General features: G+C 48.4%; 1 protein-coding gene across 2 annotated transcripts; it reads right to left on the bottom strand.

Annotated features, from left to right (window-relative positions):
* Positions 1-24,885, bottom strand: HNRNPM (heterogeneous nuclear ribonucleoprotein M). Of its 2 annotated transcripts, XM_082206406.1 has the most exons (15): positions 24,738-24,885; positions 19,811-19,983; positions 16,424-16,476; positions 15,378-15,479; positions 14,983-15,183; positions 12,967-13,120; positions 11,390-11,439; positions 9,964-10,024; positions 8,542-8,643; positions 7,881-7,925; positions 7,078-7,152; positions 4,966-5,064; positions 3,181-3,983; positions 2,464-2,515; positions 1-684 (listed from the first exon to the last, which is right to left on the bottom strand). In XM_082206406.1, the coding sequence occupies exons 1-15, from the start codon at positions 24,854-24,856 to the stop codon at positions 521-523; spliced, it is 2,253 nt and encodes a 750-aa protein (XP_082062532.1). In that variant the 5' UTR covers positions 24,857-24,885; the 3' UTR covers positions 1-520. The 2 variants fall into 2 exon arrangements, with proteins under 2 accessions (XP_082062532.1, XP_082062531.1); XM_082206405.1 differs by lacking the exons at positions 16,424-16,476; positions 19,811-19,983; positions 24,738-24,885 and adding an exon at positions 15,590-16,331 and having other exon boundaries at positions 15,378-15,471.
* Between the last annotated feature and the right edge of the window lie 164 nt (positions 24,886-25,049).

The following is a 25,049-nucleotide window of genomic DNA, read 5'->3' as shown; positions in this document are numbered from 1 at the left end:
TCTTTGTCAGCCACAAGAGAACACTTTTAATATAGACATCGACTTCATACAAGACATGTGGTTTTGGTTTGACTCATGGTCTAGTTGTAGATTTTCCAAGAAAAAAAAACACCTTAAAAAAACTTTTCATAAATTCACAGAAGTGAAGCAACATGACTTGCTTTCTTCAGAGGGTCTTTCCAAAGAGTTTCTCTAACCAGGGAAAGGGTTGGAACAAGACTTGATAGCCACCCGCCACTGGCGTTTATTTACCAAAGACATAGTGTAATGCGACGCCACTACATAGAACCAGATTGTGCATGTTAAAACACAGTTTCAATTCAAAAACAAAAACCCAGGACAGTAAAATGGGGGGGGGAAACAAATCTTATTTTAAAAAAGGAACTAAAATTACTCCAAAAAGCAACTGAGTTGTCTTACCATCTTCACATCCAATTTTTTAAAAAAATCCCAACAAGAAAGTACAATCCCCAAGCGCTCTCCCTTCGTATTTAAAAAGGCCCCTGTCAAAAAACAAAACTTAGGCATTCCTGTCAATCCGCACGTCTATCTCCCTGCCACGAAGCTGGATCCCGTTCATCATACGGCAGGCTCTTTCGGCGACTTCCGGGGATTCGAATCGGACCACGCCGCACCCTTTGGACTTGCCGTTCTCCATTTTGATGTCTGCATACATGACGTGGCCTGTGGGAGAAGAAGACTCGCTTTAGCCCAGGTCTGTCCTCCTTGCCCAAACTGCGTTCCTTATCAGTTATAGCTCCACCTTATCCATTTCTGCACCATGTTATTTTGATACCGGCTCTCGTAGGAACGCCTTGGTTTCAAGGACTGGAAGTCTGGAGCAGCAGAGAGATGCTGGCACATAGGCCAGTCTGCCTTTTATTAGGTAAAAAGGTATAGGGCCCCCTGACTATTAGGTCCAGTCGTGGCAGACTCTGGGGTTGCGGCGCTCATCTCGCTTTACTGGCCAGGGGAGGTGGCGTACAGCTTCCGGGTCATTTGGCCAGCATGACTAAGCCGCTTCTGGTGAACCAGAGCAGCGCACGGAAACGCCGCTTACCTTCCCGCCAGAGCGGTACCTATTGATCTACTTGCACTTTGACGTGCTTTCGAACTGCTAGGTTGGCAGGAGCAGGGACCGAGCAACGGGAACTCACCCCGTCACAGGGATTCAAACCGCCGACCTTCTGATCGGCAAGCCCTAGGCTCTGTAGTTTAACCCACAGCGCCACCCCGCGTCCCTTCTGCCTTTTATTAGTGGTACCCAAATGATTTCCTCAAACGCTCAAGCTGTACGACTGCAAACCTGAAGCTCAGGGTCATAGCACCTAATGTCTCAGGTCTGATCTCCAGGTAGGGCTCAGAAAGACTTCATGCCTCCAAACCCCAGAGAGCCACTGCCAGTCAGTGTAGACCGGGGTTTCCCAAACTTGGGTCTCCAGCTGTTTCTGAACTACAATTCCCAACAGGCCTGACCACGGATTCTGCTAGCTACAGATCAGGGGTGTTGTAGTACCAATGACAGCTGGAGACCCAAGTTTGAGAAAGCCTGTTGTAGACAATATTGAGGCGGGTGGACCTGTGCAAGGCAGCTTCCTATGTGGACAAACTTAATCAGCAACCCCCATGCAGAGTGAAGCTTTTTGCAAAGGTCTAACCCATGGGTAGGCAAACTAAGGCCCGGGGGCCGGATCAGGCCCAATCACCTTCTCAATCCGGTCCGGGAATCAGCATGTTTTTACATGAGTGGAATGTGTCTTTTTATTTAAAATGCATCTCTGGGTTATTTGTGGGGCATAGGAATTCGTTCATCCCCCCCCCAGCCCCCCACAAGGTGTGAGGGACAGTGGACCAGCCCCCTGCTGAAAAAGTTTGCTGACCCCTGGTGTAACCCTTCGCCCCCTTGAAATGAGAGCGCCAGGCCTTCAATGATGGGGGAAGGAAGTGGCAAATCCCTCTGGCTATATCATACGGTAGTAAGGAGATGTACCCTCACTCAGGGGCGTCAGGCAACAATCCTGGCCCCAGACGGCCCCTCCTGGCCCCCGGGTGCCTTCTCCCAACAAGAGAACAGGCATCGCTACGGAGTTAAGCCTGACCACTGCATCTTTCCCACCTGCCCCATCAAAAGAACTAGCCAAAAGGAAGAGGACTGTCCATCTTCCGGCTGACTGGATGCTTCTCCTGATTTAATAAGTTCAAAATCTCCAAAAATCTCTTCTCAGAGGAAAATATGTCTGCCACACAGCCTGCTGTGGGAACTCAGAAGGAAGGAACTGGGAACTGGAGAGGTCTCCCTCCCACTTGGGAGAGCGGCATGCCCGATCTAATCCTGCCTAATAGAGCAACATGGGAAGGACAACTCAGCCCACAAAATGATCCTCTCTCCCCCGCAGGAAAATAGACATAGCTCTCCCGTGTCCTTGGGGAATTTCCGGGTCGCTCCTGAATTGAGCTACTCACCACACTCATTGAACTTGTCTTTCAGCATTTTCCACGTGAAATCAAAAGGAAGCTAGGAAGAGAGAGAAAAAAGTAGTCAGAATCATCATCATTTAGAAGACATCTGAAGGCAGCCCTGTTTAGGGAAGCTTTTAGTGTTTGATGTATTGCAGTATTTTGATATTTTTTTGGAAGCCGCCCAGAGTGGCTGGGGAAGCCCAGCCAGATGGGCGGAGTATAAATAATAAAATATCATCATCATCATCATCAACACAGGGGCCCCCAACCACCACCCATGGGGGGGGGAGCACCACCACCCACCAGAAGTCAGGCACCTCCCGCTTGCTAGGAAACTCAAAATGCTTTCCTACCACGATGCAGAAACTTTCCGCCCAAGATGTGTGCTACATCCAGCCACACAACCTACTGTATTTTTTGCACCACAACACTCACTTTTTTCCTCCTAAAAAGTTAGGGGAAATGTCTGTGCGTGTTATGGAGGGAATGCCTACGGGTGGCATGCCTACGGATTTTCCTCCTCTAAAAACTACGTGCGTGTTATGGTCGGGTGCGGGTTATAGAGTGAAAAATACGGTATTAAGGTTTGAGCCTATGAAAACTTCCCAGCATGTTCAGTTCTCATTTCTCACAAGGGGACGGGGTGGGATGTGGGGAACTGGGCAGAGGGAGGAAAATCTACTTGGAGCACCAGCCCAAAGCCATCTTTCCCCCACTCACATTTCTCACAAAAATCTGGCAAGCCTTCCTGGCTACTCCGGCGGCAGCGGCAGGCCCTCCGGTCCCGAGGGCGCCGGCGAAGCTCCCGGCGGCAAAGTTCCCCCGGTCCATCTCCATCGTCCTCTCGAAGGTGCTCCCCATGGCGAGCCCCATCCTGTCTAGCCCTGCCCCCATGCCCTGCCCCATGGCGGGCCCCATCCTGTCCATGTTGGTGGCGGCAGCCCCCATGCGGTCGAGACCCATCCTGTCCATGTTGCTGGCCGCAATGCGGTCGAGACCTATCCTGTCGATGGAGGCCGCCCCGAGGCGGTCCAGCCCCGCGGGCATCCTGTCCATCACAGGGCCCATCCCTGCGGGCCCCATCCCCGCAGGGACCATGCGGTCCATGCCTAGGCCCATCCTTTCTATGCCGGAGCTCATGCGGTCCACGCCGGCGCCCATGCGGTCCATGGTTGTGCCGACGCGGTCCATGGCGGAGCCCATGCGGTCGATGCCGAACCCTAGCCCTGTGCCCATCCTCTCCATCCCCGTCCCCATGCGGTCCATCCCAGAGCCCATGCGGTCCATGTTGGACGCTAGGTGGTCTATCCCCAGGGGAGCCATCCGGTCCATGCCGGAGCCCATCCTGTCCACGCCAGAGCCCATGCGGTCCAGCACCAGCCCCATCCTGTCCATCTCGGAGCCCACTCTTTCTATGCCATGCCCCATGCCCGAGGGGAGCCTATCGATGCCCGTGGCCATGCGGTCGAGGCCGGGGGCCATGCGGTCGATGGTGGGGATGCTGGCCCCGCCTCCGCCGCCACCTGCGAAAGAGAAAGAGGAGACACGTCAGCAAGGGAAAGGCAGCAGCAAGCCCTCTAGAAAGGGGCAACTCAAGAGACAGACCCAAGCACAATTAGTGTAATTTAAATATTGGCGTTAATTGCATTAACAGGTTCACCCACAGCCGCTTCTCCCAGCAGATTACGGACTCTGAGGTTTGCCTCCTTCCAGGCCCGCAGCCCCGTTCTTTAAATCTTTTATTTTACAATTTAGAATATTCATTTTAACAACCTTAAAGGTATCGGTGACTTTCCTTCTCCTATTATCAAGTGTACTCAATCCCCCCCCATGTATTCAATCAACATTTTCCAATCTTCTTCAAACACATTCTTCTTGTTCTCTTATTCTATATGTTAGGTCCGCAAGCTGAGCATATTCCATCAGTTTAAGTTGCCATTCTTCTTTAGGTGGGACCTCGCTTGTTTTCCATTTTTCATCATCATCATCAAACCTTTATTGGCATCACTTACAAACATTCTGAATAAATAGGCCAACGCGATCTCATCACCATTTCAGCAGCACAGTCATTTCCCAAAGGGAAGAAGAGGCAAGCAATCTATTTCACCTCTGTTTTGGGGCTAACAAAACACATGCCACAGTAGTGGCATACACAAATACCCTTTTTTGACACCTGGGGATTTCCGCCTGAATTATCCCCAGCAAAAAGGACTCCGCTGCCCCATTTCTCTGCCAGGCTCTGACTTGCTCCACACACTGGTGTGCGTATCTATCGCAAGCTCACATTTTTGAACGAAACTTCAGAATACGGTGGGGTGTGCACTATCCTAATCACCATCTCCTTTCTCTTTGGTTGTCAGGCGAGTAAAGACAACAAGAAGAAAACGCCCTTTTCAAAGCGGGGGGGGGGGGAGATGGCGGTGGCTGCTTTGCTGAGCACGCACAAGATCCAAGCCTAAGAAGGGTTTGTCACAGCTGGGGAGACACAGAGTGGGCCACACTTACCCATCCCCCTGTCCAGGGTGTCCCCAAAGCTACGAGGCATCCCCATTTCGTTCCTCGGGAAGTCTCTTTCAAACCCGCCTCCGATCGCACGGTCCATTTCTGGGAACAAAGAGCAGTTTTTAGTCCTCTGCCAGGAGAGCAGAAAACACAAAGCCAACAGGCAAAGTAAACGAAGCTTTTCCAGTCTATACCGACTGGCAGTGGCTTCCCAGAGCTTCAGGCGAAGGACATTTTCATCCCTTACTAGAGACAGTAGGGATTGTTATCGCCATTGTGATAGGAATTTTGAGGTCTTAGATATATGGTAATGTTCATAACCGCACGTACATAGATCAGCACAGGAAGACCGACCTGAAGCCATTTGGATTCCTAAACAGAGCAAATGTTTTCTCTGCAAGGTCAAAGTGGAAAAGCCTCCCCATTGTCTTTTCCTTCACAAATCCTGTCTTAAGGGTATGTCTGTGTTTGAACAGGGTGTGATGTGAGCCTGTGACCTGTGGCCTATAGAGTGAGATGAGCGCACAACCCTAGAGTCTGGCAAGACTGGCCGTACGGGCAGGGGTACCTTTACCTTTACCTTTAGGGTGTGAGCCTGTGACCTGGCCCAGGAACTAAGTATTTATCACTACAAAAGACTGGCCAGGCTCCCCAGGCAATCCAATCAAGTAACCTGCCAGACAGGAGATAAACAAAGACAGGAGAAAAACAACATTTAAATTTCTGTTTAGACCACCTTTTCTGTGATGTAGGTATGATGTTTCTGGGGGTGGTCTTGATCTACAGGGTGGCAATTTCAAAAGTCTTTATTAAGGCCTTGCACACTATTTTTCTAGGTCCTCCTCCTTTTCTGTGTGTGAGGGGAGCACCCTGTTGCAACAGATGAATAAAGATCAAGCTTACTAGCTGCTTTGCTTCTCAATATTCTCTGGTTGGCCTCTGTCATTTCTCCTACCAATAGGGAACCTATGTAAGGACTCTATATGGGCTCTTGGTTACCCCGTAAGGGAAAAGGGCAATTTTTGTTTAAAACATCATGCAAAGGGAGCGCTCTTGAATCCTGGAACTCAAGTCGGTAGAGCGTGAGTCTCTTGATCTCAACGTTGTGGGTTCGAGCCCCACGCTGGGTGAAAGACTCCTGCACTGAGGGGTTTTGATCCCTTCCAACTCAACAATTCTATGATTCTTCCACTAAGCTTCGACCCATCAGAAATGAGCCCAGGGACAACTTGCCTGGTACCAACACTCATCTTCTTGGCACCCGGCAAAGGCATTTCTATTCTCTCAGGCTTTGGAGCCCAATTTACCATGTTGTGCCAGGTAGGTGGGAATTTGCTACCATTTCTATGTTCAGCATATGTGAGGGAGGGCATTTTTTTTGGCATTTGATTATTGTGGATGAACACTTTTATCAGTTGCATTGCTTATAAGTGATGCATTTGTGGCAGATTTTATTATTGTGTTTTTACAATGCTGTAAGCTGCACCAACACTTTTTTCTTTTGCAGGAAATGATGAATAAGCACACGATAAATAGTCTGTAGGAGAGGCGTTAATAGTTTGCTCCTCTTTTTTGTTTGTTTGTTATGTACCGTATTTTTCGCTCTGTAAGACGCACCAGACCACAAGACGCACCTAGTTTTTGGAGGAGGAAAACAAGAAAAAAAATATTCTGAATCTCAGAAGCCAGAACAGCAAGAGGGATCGCTGCGCAGTGAAAGCAGCAATCCCTCTTGCTGTTCTGGCTTCTGGGATAGCTGCACAGCCTGCATTCGCTCCATAAGATGCACACACATTTCCCCTTATTTTTTAGGAGGGAAAAAGTGAGTCTTATAGAGCAAAAAATACGGTATTTCGTGTTCTCCTTTTGTAAAGACCACCACCCTGTGGTCTTCGGAAGAAGGGCAGCATACAGATTTAATTACTTTTTAATAGATAGTAATAAAAGCACCTGACAAAATAGGACCTGCTAGTTGGAATTCAAAATCAGAATCAAAGGTTTAAAGAACCTCAGAATCGTTACTCTGAAAATCCTTGTGGGTTTCAGCACCATTCTCCTTCCCAAGCCCTATTAAGCGCAAAGCAGTTTATGAAGATTAGCAATCTTTTGTCTCACCGCTCATCCTGCCCAGGTTCATCCCAGACGGGAAACGACCCAGGTTCTCCATTCCGCTGAAAGGCCCTTCCATCCCTGAATAACAACAATAAAAGCAACAATGAGCAAGTTCCCAATCCCTCCTGCCTTGCCAGCTAACCCACCTGTGGGATTTGAGAGGGCACCAGGCTCAGATTTCAAGAGCTCCAATGGCTCCTTTATTTTCAGACATTAGCGGTATGTAAGGCTTGGGACGCGGGTGGCGCTGTGGGTTAAACCACAGAGCCTAGGACTTGCCGATCAGAAGGTCGGCGGTTCGAATCCCCATGACAGGGTGAGCTCCCGTTGCTCGGTCCCTGCTCCTACCAACCTAGCAGTTCGAAAGCACATCAAAGTGCAAGTAGATCAATAGGTACCGCTCTGACAGGAAGGTAAACGGCATTTCCGTGCGCTGCTCTGGTTCGCCGGAAGCGGCTTAGTCCTGCTAGCCACATGACCCGGAAGCTGTACGCCGGCTCCCTCGGCCAGTAAAGTGAGATGAGTGCCGCAACCCCAAAGTCGGTCACGACTGGACCTAATGGTCAGGGGTCCCTTTACCTAAGGCTTGGGACTTTTGAGCTTTCCATCAGGTCAAGCCAACCATGGTCTGACCTACTCTGGAAATGCAGCGTATGAACACATTAAATAAAAGTGTTGCAGGGACGGCCTGGGAATATGCACGGCAGAGGAACCCGCCTTGAGGTGAGGGTCGCGTTAAGTATCACCAGGACCCCACTGCAATCCTGCCACCCTACACCAGTTCCGGCCCCTGTTCCCCTACTTACCTCCCATTTTGTTCATTCCAAAGCCCAAGCCTTCTATGCCCATTCCTAAAAGAGAACAGACAAGACGAGTGGAAATTATAATTATAATAATTTATTATATATACCCCGCCCATCTGGCTGAGTTAAAAACTTCCCTGAACAGGGCTCCCTTCAGATGTTTAATATTAATGTTTAATAGACTATTGTATTTTAATATTCTGTTGGAAGCCGCCCAGAGTGGCTGGGGAAACCCAGCCAGATGGGCGGAGTATAAATAAAATAATAAGAATAAGAATAATTATTATTAGAGCAGATTTAGCCGAATAGGGGGCTCTTCAGACGCTGCTGGATTATCGTCCAAAACCAGTTTGAAGCCCATATTGTGATATCGTTTTCATAATCTTTGACCTGGCAATAGACCACGAAACATGATGCGTGTGTGATGCAAAAATCACAACGTGGGAGAAACCGTGAAGCCAGCCAATGGCTCTACACAGCTCCCTCGTTACTGCAGACATTGTGATGTATCGGTGTATCGCGATGTTTAGCTGGCGATACATCACAAAGTTTGAAAACCAGATCCATCCTTGTTTCAGACACCGGGATAGACCAGCACAGAAATCATGAGAGAACGCTAAGGGAGACTGCAAAGGAAAGAGCCTGGCCCCAGTTCCTCGCTCACCTCCGGGTCCCAGGTTGCCCATACCCAAACCCTTGTTCAAATGGTTTGCATCAATAGGTATTCCTCCTGGCCCCAGTCCCATGCCAATGCCTCCGAGTCCATCTGCAAAAGAAGAGAGGTTCAAAAACCAGCCATCAGTATCAGTGTGCATTCACCCCCTGCCTGGAATGAGAAGCCACGCTAGCTCCCTCCTTGTTGCCCTTCCGTTGGCAAATGGAAACCTCGTTCCAATGGGCTTTGGTAACTGACCGCTTTAAATGAAGCGGCTGGCGCTGTGCTGTTTTTCTTGTAGCTACTGGTGTGTTTTAAACAGTTTTTATACGTATATATAGCTTTAGTTCCCCTTCATGGATCACTGCCTTGTCGTGGCGAAGGGGCTTGAATAACTCAGAGAAGCTATGAGCTATGCCGTGCAGGGCCACCCAAGATGGACAGGTCATAGCCGTGAGTTTAGACTAAATGTGATCCACCTGGAGAAGGAACTGGCAAACCGCTCCAGTATTTTGCCAAGAAACTCCATGGACATAAAAAAGGAGCAGCTTTGAGAAGAAAGTGAGAGTTTCCAAGGCATGCTCTGGTTCATGGGGTCATGGAGAGTCGAACACGACTAAGACAACTACAGTGGTGCCCCGCAAGACGGAAAACTCGCTAGACGAAAGAGTTTTCTGTTTTGGAGGTGCTTCGCAAAACGAATTTCCTATAGGCTTGCATCGCAAGACGACAATGTCTTGCGAGTTCCTGCTGGTTTTTTTGCCTCCCCCCCTTTTTCTAAGCCGCTTATCAGCTGATCCGATCAGCAGATAAGCCGCTAAAAGCCGCTAATAGCGCTAATCCACTAATCCGTCAATGGGCTTGCTTCGCAAGACGAAAAAACCGCTAGACGAAGAGAATCACAGAACGGATTCTTTTCGTCTTGCGAGGCACCACTGTAAACACTGTAAACGTTTTCCCACATTTTAAGTCAGTTTTAAGCCATTGCAGGATATGCGTAAGTGGGGTTTTCGCTGAGCTCTTGGCAGAAGCTCCTATGTGCCAGAAATGGAGGGGAGAGATTAGGAATCTGGAACATGACTGGGAGGCAGCAAGGAGGAGGAAGCCTCAAGGAAAAGAGTCGTGGGGGGCAGAAAGAGAGAGGTGCAGGAAGATACGGTCTGCAAGTTAATGAAAGGACAGCCCCCCCAGGGCTCCCCTGACCATACCTCAAGCCTCCACAGGGTGCCACGGCACACTGGTTGACAACCAATGTCGCATACTAATTTTAAAGTGCCCAGACAGCATAGCCCACTGACCATGAGAATTTAACTTTTTGCGATGGAAAATAGCAGGAGAGCAAGCAAATCTCCCCGATGACAAGAACACACTGTTCCGCAGGGCAGGTGCGCGAGCTACTTCCCATGTGTAACCTTTTCTGGAGTTACTTACGAGGAAGCTGCTGAGGCCGCTCCGGAGGGAAGAAGTCCCCTTTCGGCAAGGCTCGCTCGTCCTGAAATATCAGATGCAAAGATCAATACAAAGCCGAACGCCGCGGAAGTCTGCTGTAGCATTCGATTTTGCACACAACTGTGGGACGCCCTCCCACCAAATGAAAATCATAAACAGGCTTTTGAAGGAGGCCCTGCATAGCTTTTAATGCACGGGTGTCAAACACAAGGCCCGCGGGCCGAATCCGGCCCACCAGACCTCGTCACGCGGCTCGTGTAGCCACCTCCGGCCGCCAGCCTTCACCTTTTATTCTCGCTTTTTTTTTTTTTGACACAAGAAAGTCGCCTCTTCAGCGCATGCGCGGCAGCCTAAAAGCCAGAGAACGTCTGCCCTCTAGCAGCGCCGGCCATTCTACACAGGAAACCTCCACTTTACATGCATCCATGTAAAGTCCTACAGATACAACCAGCCCTTTCAGGGTGACCAAACTGCTGATGCAGCCCTCGATAAATTTGAGTTTGACACCCCTGTTTTAATGCATGAGTAGGCAAACTAAGGCCCGGGGGCCGGATCCAGCCCAATCGCCTTCTAAATCCGGCCCACGGACGGTCCGGTAATCGGCGTGTTTTTACGTGAATAGAATGTTTTATTTAAAATAGATCTCTGGGTTATTTGTGGGGCATAGGAATTCGGTCACCCCCCCCAAAAAAAAATATACCATACTTTTTGCTCTGTAAGACTCACTTTTTCCCTTCTAAAAAGTAAGGGGAAATGTGTGTGCGTCTTATGGAGCGAATACAGGCTGCGCAGCTATCCCAGAAGCCAGAACAGCAAGAGGGATTGCTGCTTTCACTGCGCAGCGATCCCTCTTGCTGTTCCGGCTTCCGAGATTCAGAATATATTTTTTCTTGTTTTCCACCTCCAAAAACTAGGTGTGTTTTGGGGTCTGGTGTGTCTTATAGAGCGCAAAATATGGTAGTTTCCCCCCCCCCAAAAGGGACAGTGCAACAGCCCCCTACTGAAATAGTTTGCTGACCCCTGCTTTAACGTTTGATGTTTTTCTATTTTGGTGGATTGTAGAGCTGGGCGACACACATCGTCCAAAACCCATTTGTGAAGTCCGTATCGTGATATCGGTTTCACAATTTTTGATCTGGCGATAAATTGTGGGGTGCGCGCGCGCATGTGCGTGCTAAACACAAATCACGACGCGCAAAAAACAACAACGTGAAGCCAGCCAATGCCTCTAACAAGTTCCATCCTTATTTCAGACATTGTTATGTATCAATATATTGCGATGCTTAGCTGGTGAAATATTGCAATGTTGAAAGCCAGTATCACCCAGCCCTAGCTGGAAGCTGCCCAGTGTGTTTGGGGCATATACATTATATGCACGGCATATAAATATTATTGTTGTTCTACTTACCATCTTCACATGCATCGGTCTGTCAAACAGCAGCTGCCCATTGAACATGGCTGTGATTTGGGTCAAGGAGCGTACGTCATGGATTAGCCCAACAGAACCCTGAAGAGATGGTCCCTGCAAGAACCTGACAGCTTTTTGTTTAGTCTGACCAGATCCACCTCGTTCTCCAACCAGCAGCTGCCAAAGCGTGACACTCGAACCACGAGTCTATCGGCAGAGGCCATCAACCTTTTGGGACCCATGGGCATATTCAGAACGCTGCGGTTCTCTAGGCGCTTTTCTCCTACATTCCCCACCCCCATCTATACTGTTTCAGGTCTGGGTCAAAGTCAGAGCCGCTGGAATAAAAATGAACGCTCTTGAATTTGCATGGCGGGGCTCCCAAAAAACCACCATCAAGTTAAAGCTTACACCGGAAGATTGCACTGTTTTTTTAAGAAAGAAAAACACAGACTGATGCATGTCTTCACCATTAAAGTTCCAATTTTATGGAAGTGCCTTCAGGCTGAATTCAGACATGTGCCCGGTGGAGACTTTTTAATTTTCAGCAGATGTTTCAAGCCTTTCTGGTTAATTTTAAGTTTCTCTTTAGTAACACCACAGCGCACAGCTTAGAAACGATGGTGTTAAGGGGCACGTAGAAAGAAATAAACGGAACCACCAATAATCACTGAAGACATCTATGGACAAAGAAGTGACCCTTGATTTGCTGGGTGATTTTGAGAGCACCTCTTGAAAAAAAAAAATAATTGATATCTCATGTCATGTTTTTGCACCACAACAATATTGGAAAATGCTATGTCTATGATTATTAGGGTTCAGAAAACAGAGGCATAGAATTTCATGGTGGGGTGGTATAAAGACTGAAAAATATATGAAATTTAAACTAAGTCAGTTTTACAATGTACACACCTAACTCTTCCTCAGTACTTCAGCCACAGGTGGAAAGCCACAGGGCAAAATCCTGAACAAAGATTCCCTGCATGTAGAAAGCTAGCATGTCAACGGAGGTTCTAGCCAAGAGATGGAGAACTTGTGGCCTGCCAGGTATTATCAAATTTCAACTCTCATCAGCCTCTAGGGGTCAGGGATGATGGAAGGGTACATCTGGAGGGTTACAGATTCCCCTAACCCATAGCTAACCTCAGCTTCTCATTGACATTAGTTTTTTTCTACATAGAGGAGATTGTGAGGTCCCCCCCCCCACGGACAGTGAACAGTGTGAGCCTCAAACAGCCAGTCCTAAAACAGATTCCCACCTCAAATGCTGTTTGTATGAACTAGCCCTTAGACCAGGGCTTCCCAAACCCGTGTCCCCAGCTGTTTCTGGACTACAACTCCCATCATCCCTAGCTAGCAGGACCAGGGGTCAAGGACGATGGGAGCTGTGGTCCAAAAACAGCTGGGGACCCAAGTTTGAAAAACCCAGCTTGGTTAAGGTTGGGACACAGGGGTGGACCACCAGAACCTCCACCAAAAAGCCCATAGATTATTCTCTGGGTGTACGTGCAGGAATTCTGCAACTTGTGCCCTCCTCGGCTATCACCCTTCCCACCCCCACCCCCAGAGAAGGATACAAATGGCCTGAACAGCTTCAATAGCCTGCTCAAAAGTCACTGTGCCGATGCCCCGGCTCTTCCCGTCTTTGTCTTCCAGGATGTCTGCTCGGACCACTACGCCAGCCATGCTGAACACCTCCTTCAGCTTCTTCCAGCCAACTTTGTAATCCAGCTGAAGGGGGAGAGGGAGAAGGGGTTAGTGTTTGTACGAAAATGTATTTTACAAAGAAGAGATTGCATTGGGCGAAAAGGAAACCAATGTAATGTAACAGCTGCAAATTTTGCGACTCCAATTCAGGTCGGAGAAACGCTGAATCTGTTGCCTTGACCATTTGTCAACTCCCTGTTAAAGTGAGCAATCTGTGTCTCTTGAGGTAGTGATAGGGGTGGGGGCTGGCTGGTTGTTTTGCCGTTGTTTTGTTGAGCATGGAGACGCTGTGTCCGGAAGGAGTTGGTGAGGACAGAGAAGCTATAATTTATGGACTGCTTCAAAGGAGTTTTAGAAGAAGCAAGAAGACCCTCTCTTGGGCTCAAGAGAGAGAAACACTTTGTACAGTGGTACCTCCGGCTGCGAATGGGATCCGTTCCAGAGGTCCGGCCGCATCCTGAGGAATTTGCAACCGGAGGTGCTGCTTCTGCGCATAGAGCACTTCTGCGCATGCGGCAAAACCCGGAATTTGCCGCGTACGCAACCAGAGGTGTGCGTATCTAGAGGTACTACTGTATTCGACCTGATATGCATAAATACTACAGCTCGTTAATAGTCGCCATCCTGCAAGCAAAGCGTCATCCTCAGAGTCTTGTGTGTGGCGTCTACTTCATCGCTAGGGCTTTGAGGGTGAAACCGCTGCATCGCTCTGCTAACAAGAACACAGTGCTTAAGCGACAGAAGAGTGACCTTTAAGGTGAAAAGCCAACAAAGCACAGATAGGACTAAGAGTTAGCCTGAGGGGCTGCTTGTATCTCAGTATCAAGACCTGGGTTTTCACTATCATTCAGAAATATCTCTGAGCAGAATCAACCACAACACAGCATACAAATGAAGCTCAGCTGTGTTCAAACCACCGACAAGACCTGTTTCACATAAAGCAGGCATAGGCAAACTCTGGTCCTCCAGATGTTTGGGACTACAATTCCCATCATCCCTGACCACCGGTCCTGTTAGCTAGGGATGATGGGAATTGTAGTCCCAAACATCTGGAGGGCCAGAGTTTGCCTATGCCTGACATAAAGGAACAGCTCTCAAGTTAACCCGTTAGCTGGAAGAGTCCCCTGGGCACAAAATTAAGACACACCTTCCCACGCCTCACCCTGCCTTTTGTATGGAGTGGACAATGGTGCTTTTGAGAATCAGAAGAGCTCTCTGTTCCCACACTTTGTCGTGGTGATATATTATTGTTAACAAGGGGACCCTGATGTGTCCCTTTCCAACATACTCCATTCCTTCCCCCCAGTCAGTCAGAATGCCATTAGGTTTCTCTCTTTCTCCCTCTGATCTGTTTTCCCTAAAGGCATTTTCTACTTTGCAAAGCCAGGGATCTCAAACAGTAGGTGGTGCTGTTTTGGAGACATAAGGATCCAAACATTAAAAAGGGGAAAAGAAGACGACGACTGGTAGGATTAAATAGTTCGCTTGCTTTTTCCTCTATCCTCCCCATCTCTTCTTTCTTTTAGGGAGGGGTGGGGATCGCTTAGCAAATGCTAGATGCTTTAAAAAAAAAAACCTATCAGTAGTGGTGTGGAGGTTCAGTGCAAGACCTCTAACGACCCTCACCATCACACTGCCTTTAGGGCATGAAGGAAAGCAGAGGAGGGATAAGAAAATACACTCAAAATATCCACACTCAAAATATCCCACTTCATACAGGCAAAGGCATGTTAAGATGTTCAGCTGCCCTGACGCCAGGGCTAGAACCTTTCCCAAGCAAATTCAAGATGCAAAAATTCCAAGAAGCTGCGAAACCGCCAGGCTCCTTAAGGGACAACACAGACGACACAGTGCACGAGCAAAGGCAAGACAAAGGGGCCACTCACATTGGCCACAAAGACCGTGCTCCCAAGCCTGCCTGCCTGCAGGGCATGAATGATCTCGTTGGGGATGTTTGGGTTATTGAGGATGCTGGGAGGGATGTTGATCATCCCGGGGCCGCCGGGACCAGGGCCGATCCCCATCCCGCCACCAGATGCAGCCATGGCCTTCTGTACAGCTCTCCTCACATGCTCTCCATCAGGATCCTAGGACAGAAAAAAGGGGGGGGGAGGGTTTAGGAAAGCTCTCATCCTGCAGAGCAGCCGGAAAGCCAACTGTCTATAAGAACTATCCTGTGGCACTGGGATTCTTTTTTGGGGGGGGGCCTCCACTACACTGTCTTATGGAAGCGAGCCAGGGCAGGGGGGGAGACAGGCAGCTGCAGCCTCCACAGGCTCACCTCCTTCACTTTCAAGGGCCGCCCGCTGAGGCTGTGCTTGTTGAGAACCTCCACAGCCTTCTTCATGCTCTCTTCCATCTTGAACTCAACAACACTGCAGGGGGGGGGGGAGAAAAAAAGAAACCCAAAGAGAATCACAAAGGGCTCCCGGATGTCACCCATGCCCCCTGTTCCATGCCCAGTTGCTACAATAAAGTGGTCCAGCTACTTACGCACATCCCTTTCGACGTGGAAATTTCATGTCAGGCAGGGAGGAGCAGAGCGCAGAGCAGGAAGGAAAAGGAACAGGTCAGTAAGGAGCCAGATGAGCTTAAGATATTTAAAAAGGGTACTTGTTTGTCTTTACGGTCGTTAAGGTCAAGATTTTGCTGTTTTAACAAGCGGCAGAACTATTTGCCTGCATCCTAGAAGCTACATGGCTAGGGCTGACGCAAAAGGAGTAATGATCTGCAGACAAGACTCCCCAACATCTCTCAGAGACGTCACTCCTCGAGCTCCTACTTGCCTCTAGGATATCCAACCTCTAGCCACTCTACCCCCAAAAGAAATCAGCCTTCAGGGAAGAGTCTGAAGCTACCTTCCACTGAACTGAAAAGCAATGGACGCCTGCAACAGCTATCTTCGTTTTTTAACATTTAGACACAGACTGCCATGGAGTTCTGACATTTATGCAACCTCTCTCTTCCACACCGAGTTTACAAAGGTCAGCAACGAGAACCACGAGAAGCATTTAGGCTAAGGATTTGGACGTTCATGTACCAGTAAAGAAAGTACACAAGGACCCATGCGTAAGTCATACAGCCAAACACCAAAGGAGGGCAGCAGAGGGTTGCTGCTGCGTCTAACGTGCCCCATGTCCACCTCCTCCCCCCCCCACACACACACACCAAGCAGCTTTGGGGCAGCGCCGACAATAAAACCATACACACTACGCATCCCAAGTTCATTTGGTTCCACGCCGTTAACAGTTACATTATTTATTTTATCGTTATTTTTTTTTGGTCATGTAGTAAAAATCCACGGAAGAAATTCTCTCGGAGACTTACCCTTGACTTTCCTTCAGCGTCCATTAAGAGCTCCACGTATGTTACCTCACCAACTACAAATGAGATTCCAGACGGTACATAGACCAAGGGAGAAAGCCAAGAAAACAAGGGGGATTTAGAACAATCGTCAACAACCTTGTATGGAGCCTTTGCCTTATTAAAAGCCCAGGAACACTCCACATTTGCTAGTCCACCGCAACTTGGCGTTACAGGTGTGTGATACGTATCAAACCAGAGTCGAAGACATATCCTTGATTTCCTCGCGCTAGGTTACCATGCCTTTCAGTTTCCCTCAGGCTTTGATGCCCGTTCATCTCTGGGGACCGAGACAAGAGATGGAAACCTCGCATGGGCTATTGTCGCCAAACAGAGCCACTCTCCCCACAATCGTGGAGGCAGCCTTCAGGGGTATGGTACCTGTTGGCAGCCTGATCCTCCGTTAACTTGTCTAATCCTCTTTTAAAGGCACCCAAGTCTGTGGCGATCGCTGCCTCTTGCAGGAGGAAATTTAATAGCTTAACCATGCATGAGGAAGCCCTTTCTTTTGTCTGTCCTGAAATCGTCCCACATTACTCCTACACATTACTCCTAGTTTTAGTGCTATGAGACAGGGAGAAAACGTTTTCTCTATCCATTTTCTCCGCACAATGCATCATTTTAGACACTTCGATCTTGCCCCCTTACTTGCCTTTCCTCTATATTGGAAAGCCCCTTCCTCATAGGGGAGTTTAGAGTCTATTTAACAGAAGACCAGGTTGGTTTTTTCTACTCCCAAGTTGCCCCTGAAAAAAATTCAGGATTCTATTTATGCCATGTGGCTAAATCTTGAATTTACAGGCATCTCCTACTTTTCCTGAAAGGAGCTACAGATAGTGCAAAAGGGTTTGCACTTCAACCTGACTCCTCTCATCTAACTAGTACAACACATTAGCCCTTCCACATTTCTTTCTCCACAGTGACCAGATGCGAGTTTTACAATGCAGATTTTGCTTTGCGCTGCTTTTCAGCAATCAAAAAACCTGCAATTCTGGTTTCCGCCATTTGCTGCTGCTCCCCAAGTCTGGGTTAAAATAAGCGTCATGGGGGGCGGAGGGAAATACTACACTTTACGCTAGAAAGCATGTGATCTACTTAAATTATCGGGCTGAACTTCACAGCCCAAAACCCATTCCTCCCAAACACTGTCCTAAGAGAGAGGCTTGAAACAGGTCCCATCCCACAAGGGGTCTAAGTCCAGACCACATCACTTTGCCAAAGCTCTTCTGAGTCAACACTGGGTCAGCGTTTGAAAGCAGCCAGGCGACAGTCGAATTTTGCAGCTGGCAACCGGCCTTTTGCAACCACTTTTGGTACGTTGGATCTCCACCTGCCTGTCCTGCTGAATAATCCAGTTCCCAGGAGCCACATGGCTCCTAAATTTTGTATCCCATTGCTCTGTGTACTGATTTAGGTGGAGGAATATCAAGGACACTGGCATAAAGTTAAATAATTTTTTTTAAAAGGATAACGTACCACACACCTGTAACGTTAAGTTTCACCAACAAGTGATAAAACTGAAATGACTTCACCGAGAGGAGGACACCATTAAAAACATTTCAAAGAGAGGCATCCAAAACACACCAGGTGAGATCTGAACAGACCACAACACTTAAAAGTCTTCTAAACCATACTTACTGACACCAAAGATGCCTCTGGAGAGTTACTATTATTAAGGGCTTTATACATCCCACGGTTGTCGAGTGATGGAGCAGCAGTCTGTCACCTCAGTTTAGCTGCTGCTCCTAAACCTGAACCTGGGGGCCCTGTAATTCTTACATACAAAAACCCAAAATGCTAACCGTTTTTAGAGCCACATTCCTAGTTCTTGGAACTATGGTGACCTGCATCGAGAGTAATTAATTTGGACTGCCTTAAGCAATCGTTTTTGGTAAATGGGGCTGGGGGGGAAAGCGGCTTTAAGCGATGCCAGATTAATCAACTCTGGGCTGCAGTCACAAAACCCAAGAACGCTCTCGTCTGTACATAACACACTAAGCTATCTGCAGAGAGAACGAAGAGGATTTCTCTTTTTTTCCTCCCGGGGTCACCTGCCAGGATAAGCAGCTGAGCAGAGCAACAAGAGGAAAAGCGGTCCCACGTTAAGATTTTGGCATCCACGCGAGCTGAAGGAAAGGCCGAAACACACAAGCTCAGCGCAGGGCTTGCAGTGGGACACAGCTATGAACACACACGTTCCTATTCGCCAATATTTCACGCACGGCGTAGATCAGTAACTGTCACGTTCCAAAGCGGCGTTCCATTCAATGTAACGAAACCGTAGCTGGAAGGAGGACCGGACAGTTAGCCTGTGAATCCACCATCTGTTGAAAGCTACTGAGATCTCTGGGGCTACCAACACGCACCACACTGAGTGCTGACATGTTACGTGTGAAAGGGCCACACAGCCCTAACGGGGTTGTGCGTGTAATCCCCATTTGCCTCAAGGGAACCTTCCCTGCACTTCCTTAAGGCTCCTAAGCACGTTAGCCATCGTTCTCCACTTTAAGCCACGGGGACCCTAAGTTTCAAAGCACGTGACCCAAATTTATTTCCCAATTTATAATGCGTTTCCAGAGATGCCCTCCAGGAGGATGGATTCCCTCCCCCCCCCTTATTTCCCCCCTAAATATTTGCTCTGTAGCTCGTTATTCGGCTGTGAACAGATTATAGTTTGGTTCCAATTCTGTGTTGACTTTTTGGATGAAAAATATGACTGTGGGGGGCGTTCTTTATTTGAAACGTGGTGGAATCACTTCTTTTGGCCAAATTTCCCTCGGAACCGTAAATCTTTGTAAGGATTTAGGACAAAGCTATGACCAGAATGGAGGAGCCAATCAAGTCTCCCTTTGGCAAGACGAAAAGGGAAAGGTGGGGGAAGGGAACCCATCCTCCTTTGGAGTTCACTCTTAAACGGTCCTGGATATTCAACAACGAAAGCAAGATTGCATCAACCAGGAAGAAGGCTGCTCTCCCTCTCCTCAGCAGCAAAACGTGTCCAGACCCATGAAAGGCTTCAAAAGCATTTCCAATATTTGAAAGGGGAAAAAAAGCTCACACCAGGCCCTGATGATAGAAGCCTCGCCTCTTCCAAGGGACTGCAAAGACTCTTTTGCTCTGAAGCCTTCTAGACAATGCCAAACACCTGCACACACGGGACGCATCCTGTGAGGGCACAGCAGCTAGCATGCACCGTCAGGGGAGCCTGTCCTCAAAAAAACCTTGCTTCTTCAACATAGCTACAGCTACCCAGAATCACCTCTGGCACGCTCCCAGCTTCAAGAGGAGGAAAAATTAACGCCATGGGGAAGGGCGCAACGCTGCAGCTCAGGCATGCGCAGAGCTGTTTACCTTTCTCTTTGACTAGATCTTTGAGGTACTGCCACTTCACATCAAAGGGGATGTTGGTAATGAAGGCCCGGTATCTTTTCGAAGGGCTGGCATAGGGCTCAAAGCGACTCCCTCCTCCACGCTTGGCACTTTTCTCCTTCCTTTTCTCGTTCTGGGTTGGCCGCTCGCCTTCACTGCAAAGAAAGAAAAGAGGCCTACAAGTTAAGGTAGAGTGGTGCCCCGCAAGACGAATGCCTCGCAAGACGGAAAACCACCTAGACGAAAGGGTTTTCCGTTTTTGAGCTGCTTCGCAAGACGATTTCCCCTATGGGCTTGCTTTGCAAGACGAAAACGTCTTGCAAGTGTTCCGATTTTTTTTCGCTTCCCCCCCTTTTTCTAAGCCGCTAAGCGCCTTTTAGCTGCTAATCCGCTAATCCTTTAATAGCCGCTAAGCCTTTAATAGCCGCTAAACCGCTAATAGCGCTAACCCACTAATAGGGTTGCTTCGCAAGACGAAAAAACCGCTAGACGAAGAGACTCGCGGAACGGATTAATTTCGTCTTGCGAGGCACCACTGTATTTTAGAAGTTACCCAGCTCAAACCCTTCCAGCATTTAGCACCCAAAGCAAAAAAAAAGGGTGGAGGGGTATATACACACACTCTCTCGGTATATTAGTACAGTGGTACCTCTGGTTGCAAATGGGATCCGTTCCGGAAGTCCAGCCGGGTCCCGAGGTTTTCGCAACCCGAGAAGAAGCGGTACCGCGCTTCTGTGCATGCACGCATGGCGGTAGACTGCTTCTGCGCATGTGGCAAAACACTTCCGGGTTTGTCGCTTTTGCAACCTGAAATTTACATTACCCGAGGTGCTATTGTATATATATTAATGTTAGCTGTGAGTCCTGGAAAATGTGCTCCCTGCCTTGCAGGCCTTTTCTCACCAGGCCAGGGAGGAGAGGGCTAGGCTACAAAAGATGAGGCTGCTGAACAGACTCTTAGACTGAGGTGTTGTTTAATATTAGTAACAGCAGCAAAAACGCCCAATTTTTCCTGGTATCTTCAGTTTTTAAAAGATTTTCCCGAAAATTCTAAGCTATGCAGAAATAAAACTCTTTGCAATGTAGCCATGAATCTCATCACTTCCGCATGCTGCTGGAAACTCTGCTGAATAGAATGCGCCTTGGAGCCTCATCAAAGGCTTGAGATTGTTAATTATTCGTCGGAGGCGATTTCGAAGGCTCGACCAGAAGATGGAGCTTTATCAGCTTGGTCGACAGTAAGCCCCAGTCAAAAGACAACTGCAAAAAGCTTTTCCCATTTCCTTCCTCCTTGCAGAGAGATATTTGAGGTCAATTTGGGAATAGTCAAAATGGCTTCAGGATTGCTCTCCTGTACTATTTCAGGCACGTGGTTTATATACTTATGTATGTGTTTGCCTTGTACATTTATGAACATACAGTGGTACCTCGGGTTAAGTACTTAATTCGTTCCAGAGGTCCGTACTTAACCTGAAACTGTTCTTAACCTGACGCACCACTTTAGTTAATGGGGCCTCCTGCTGCTGCCGCCGGGGCACGATTTCTGTTCTCATCCTGAAGCAAAGTTCTTAACCTGAGGCACTATTTTTGGCTTAGTGGAGTGTGTAACCTGAAGCGTATGTAACCCGAGGTACCACTGTATTTTATATATGTGTGTGTGTGTGTGTGTGTGTGTGTGTGTGTGTGTATATATATATATGCAGGTTTTGGTGTCTTCGGGTGTCTTCCCGTGTAAGAGTCGGGGTGTCTGTGCGACGTTTCGACGAGGTCTCACTCGTCATCTTCAGGCTGGTGCTTTCGGCTTCTTGTTACTGGAACAGAGCAGAATCTGGTGTTTGAGTTCCTATAAATACTGTTGAGGGGTGTGGTGTATAGCCTCCAACGTTCTGGGCAGAGAGGAAGTTCCTAGATTAGTGTGCCTTTTCTTCTTTTGTTCCTTAATTACTTGAGGGATATCTTGGGTGATTTCATGAGTGATATTCTGAATATCACTGGGTGGGTCATTAAGTGTAGATTAGTTGCTAAAGCTTTCGTGTCTTGACCTCTTGAGCTTGTGAAGAGTTTTTCTGAGAAGATGGCTGTGCTGCATTTAGTTGTGCTCTGGCTTGGCTTCGTGTATAGGGGCGAGCTATGGTTTTGTGCCTTGTGCCAGCCAGATCTGTGTAGGGATTGCAGGGGGGTGCAGCATCCGGAGGTGCCACTATAGTTTGGCTACTGGATGGAGTCTGTAATATGTCTGTGGAGAGGGTCTGGGTTTGGGTCTGGTGTGGTTGATTGGTGACGGCGTTCTGTGTGCCTCTGGTTCTGGTGTCGGTTTTTGTGGGGAGGGCTAATTTCCAGATGTCTGGCAGGCGGGACGTGTCGTCACGCTTGTTCATGTTGTGAGGGTGTTTCTCTATCTCGATGGCTTCCATGATTATTCTCTTGTGGTGATGTTCCATGTTAAAGAGCAATTTGGAATCTGCAAAATTAATTTCATGTCCTGTTTCTTTCATGTGTTGGAAAGTTTTTTCTTCTTTTTTGACGGCATTCTTGTGTTCTGCGATACGTGCATTTATTCGTCTGTTTGTTTGTCCAATGTACGTGGCTGGGCAGACTTTGCAGGGTATTTCATAGACCCCTTGGTTTTCCAGCTGGATTTTGTCTTTTGGGTTTCTGAGGATATTGGCTATTTTTTGGTTGGTGCAGAAGGCTGTTTTGATATTGTGTTTATGGAGGATTTTGCTGATTTTGTCTGTAGTGCCCTTGATATAAGGAAGGAGGGCCATGCCATTGTTTTCTTCTGTGTCTTGGTTTTTGGGGGGTGTTTCTTTTTGGATTAGCTTCGTAACCCTGTTTTTCTGGTATCCATTGGCGATTAACACATTTGAGAGATTCTGTAACTCAGTTGTCAAGTGGTCTTTGTCAGCCAGGCGTTTGGTTCTGGAGATGAGAGTCTTGGCTACGGAGTTTATTTGTGCAGGGTGGTGGTGTGATTGTGCATGTAAGTAGCGGTTGGTGTGTGTTTTTTTCCGGTAGATAGTGTGTCCTAGGGAGCCATCAGGTTTTTTGTAGATTAGGACGTCAAGAAAGGGGAGTTGGTTGTTGTCTTCTATTTCCATAGTGAATTGTATTTTGGGGTGTAGGCTGTTGAGATGTGTGAGGAAGCTATCTAGTTTTTCTTTCCCGTGTGGCCAAATTAGATAGATAGATAGATAGATTCTTTATTGTCATTACACAAGTGCAACATTGCACAAAGTGCAACGAAATTGGATGCCATCCCTTAAAACAACAAAAGCAAGACAACAACAACAACCAAACAAACCACATTCCAGCCACACCCACACCACACCCATCAAACTCCCAGGTCACACTAACGAGTTACAGCATTCAAAAGGGCCACAGCTCTTGGATAGAAACTGTTTTTCAGTCTATTTGTCTTTGACTTGATGTTTCTATATCTTCTGCCAGAAGGCAGTAGTGCAAACAGACAGTGTCCCGGGTGAGATGAATCCTGCAGGATGTTATTTGCTTTCCTAAGACAACGGGAACCGTACAGTTCTTCCAAAGATGGGAGAGGATGACCAATAATCCTTTGGGCTGTGGTTATGACCTTCTGGAGCACCTTCCTCTCCCTAGCTGTACAACTGGAGAACCAAGCACAAATACAGTATGTAAGAATGCTCTCTATGGAGCCTCGGTAGAAGGACACCAGCAGTCTCTCACTCAGATTGTTCTTCTTTAAAAGTCTGAGGAAATAAATTCTCTGCTGGGCCTTCTTCACCAGAGCAGTGGTATGTGCGCTCCAAGTCATGCCCTGATCGATAGCTACTCCCAAAAACCTGAATTCCGCCACCCTCTCCACCCGTTCCCCGTTGATATACAAGGGCTGAATGTCCGCCTTTTTTTTCCTGTAATCCACCACCAATTCCTTGGTCTTAGCCGTATTAAGAGCCAGATTGTTCTCTCCACACCAAACACAGAGCCGCTCCACCTCATCCCGATAGGCGGACTCATCCCCTCCTGAAATGAGCCCTACCACCGTAGTGTCATCAGCAAACTTGATGATTTTGTTGCTGGAATAGATGGCTGTACAGTCATACGTATAGATAGTGTAGAGCAGGGGACTCAACACACAACCCTGTGGTGAGCCGGTGTTAAGGCTAAGGGCTGTGGACATGTGTGACCCTACTCTAACCCTCTGGGAACGTTCTGACAAAAAATCCAAAACCCAGAGACAGGTGGAGTTGGAGAGTCCAATCGCCTCTAGCTTGGACACCAGTCTATGGGGGAGGATAGTGTTAAAAGCAGAGCTAAAATCCACAAACAGCAGCCTCACATAACTCCCCGGCTGCTCCAAATTACAAAGGTGTCGTCAACATATCTGAGCCAAAGTTTGGGTTTGTGTTCTGACTTGTCTAAAGCATTGGTTTCAAAGTGTTCCATGTACAAATTTGCGATGACCGGTGAGAAACGTCGCACAGACACCCCGACTCTTACACGGGAAGACACCCGAAGACACCAAAACCTGCATTCCTGTACCCGTGAAAATCTACGAAAGCATATATATATATATATATATATATAGACCTCAGAATTCCTATAGCCATATTATTTTCTCACGGAAAACCTCAACGACTTCTCTGCTAAGCCCCCTCCCTCTGGGCCTCTCCCCCCCCCCAATTTCTCTCTCCTTTTCGTTTCGCGGATTTGGGCGGGCGAAGCCAAGCCAGCCCTCGGGGTCCCCCTTACGGTTCCACTTCAGCCGAGTTCATGGCAGAGAGAAGAGAATTGGGGGGGGGGGGAAATGCCTCCCTTCCCGGATGTGGCGCGTCCACCGCCCCCCCCCCGTGAGGAAAGGCAAAGGCCTCTTCCCCCCCCCTTTTTTCTGAGGCGCTCCTCGACCGCCTTCCTCCTTCTCCCCGCGTACCTCTTGGGGACGCCCTCCCCGACGCCGTTGCCAGCCCCGTTGGCCGCCGCCATCCCTCCTCCGCCCTCCGCCATCTTGGCGCCGCCGTCCGAAACCGCCGCCGCCACAGCCGCCGCCATTTTGTGCTCCTTCTCAGCCCGTCGCCCGCGCGAACCAGTGCGCATGCCTCGCCTCCGCGACGTCACGCCCTCTCTCTTCTTTCCCCCCCTCCCGCCGCCGCTCCGCCTCAGCCAATAAGTGGCAAAGCCCCGGGGAGACACGCCCCTTCGGTTCATGGTCCTGGCGGGAGCCACGCCCCCTCTGTCCTCTTAT

This window comes from Podarcis vaucheri (assembly GCF_965113315.1).
Source record: "Podarcis vaucheri genome assembly, chromosome: 18".
Lineage (NCBI taxonomy): Eukaryota > Metazoa > Chordata > Lepidosauria > Squamata > Lacertidae > Podarcis > Podarcis vaucheri.
This window is presented reverse-complemented; position numbering and strand designations above follow the sequence as displayed.

What these genes read in the sequence shown, in the direction of transcription:
- HNRNPM (XM_082206406.1), bottom strand. Translation starts at nt 24,856, where the DNA reads ATGGCGGCGGCTGTGGCGGCGGCGGTTTCGGACGGCGGCGCCAAGATG. An exon ending in ACGCTGAAGGAAAGTCAAGG is followed by an intron (nt 15,480 to 16,423) that starts GTAAGTCTCCGA and finishes TTCTCCCCCCCC; the next exon opens with CCCTGCAGTGTTGTTGAGTT. An exon ending in AGACAAGTTCAATGAGTGTG is followed by an intron (nt 685 to 2,463) that starts GTGAGTAGCTCA and finishes CTTCTCCCACAG; the next exon opens with GCCACGTCATGTATGCAGAC.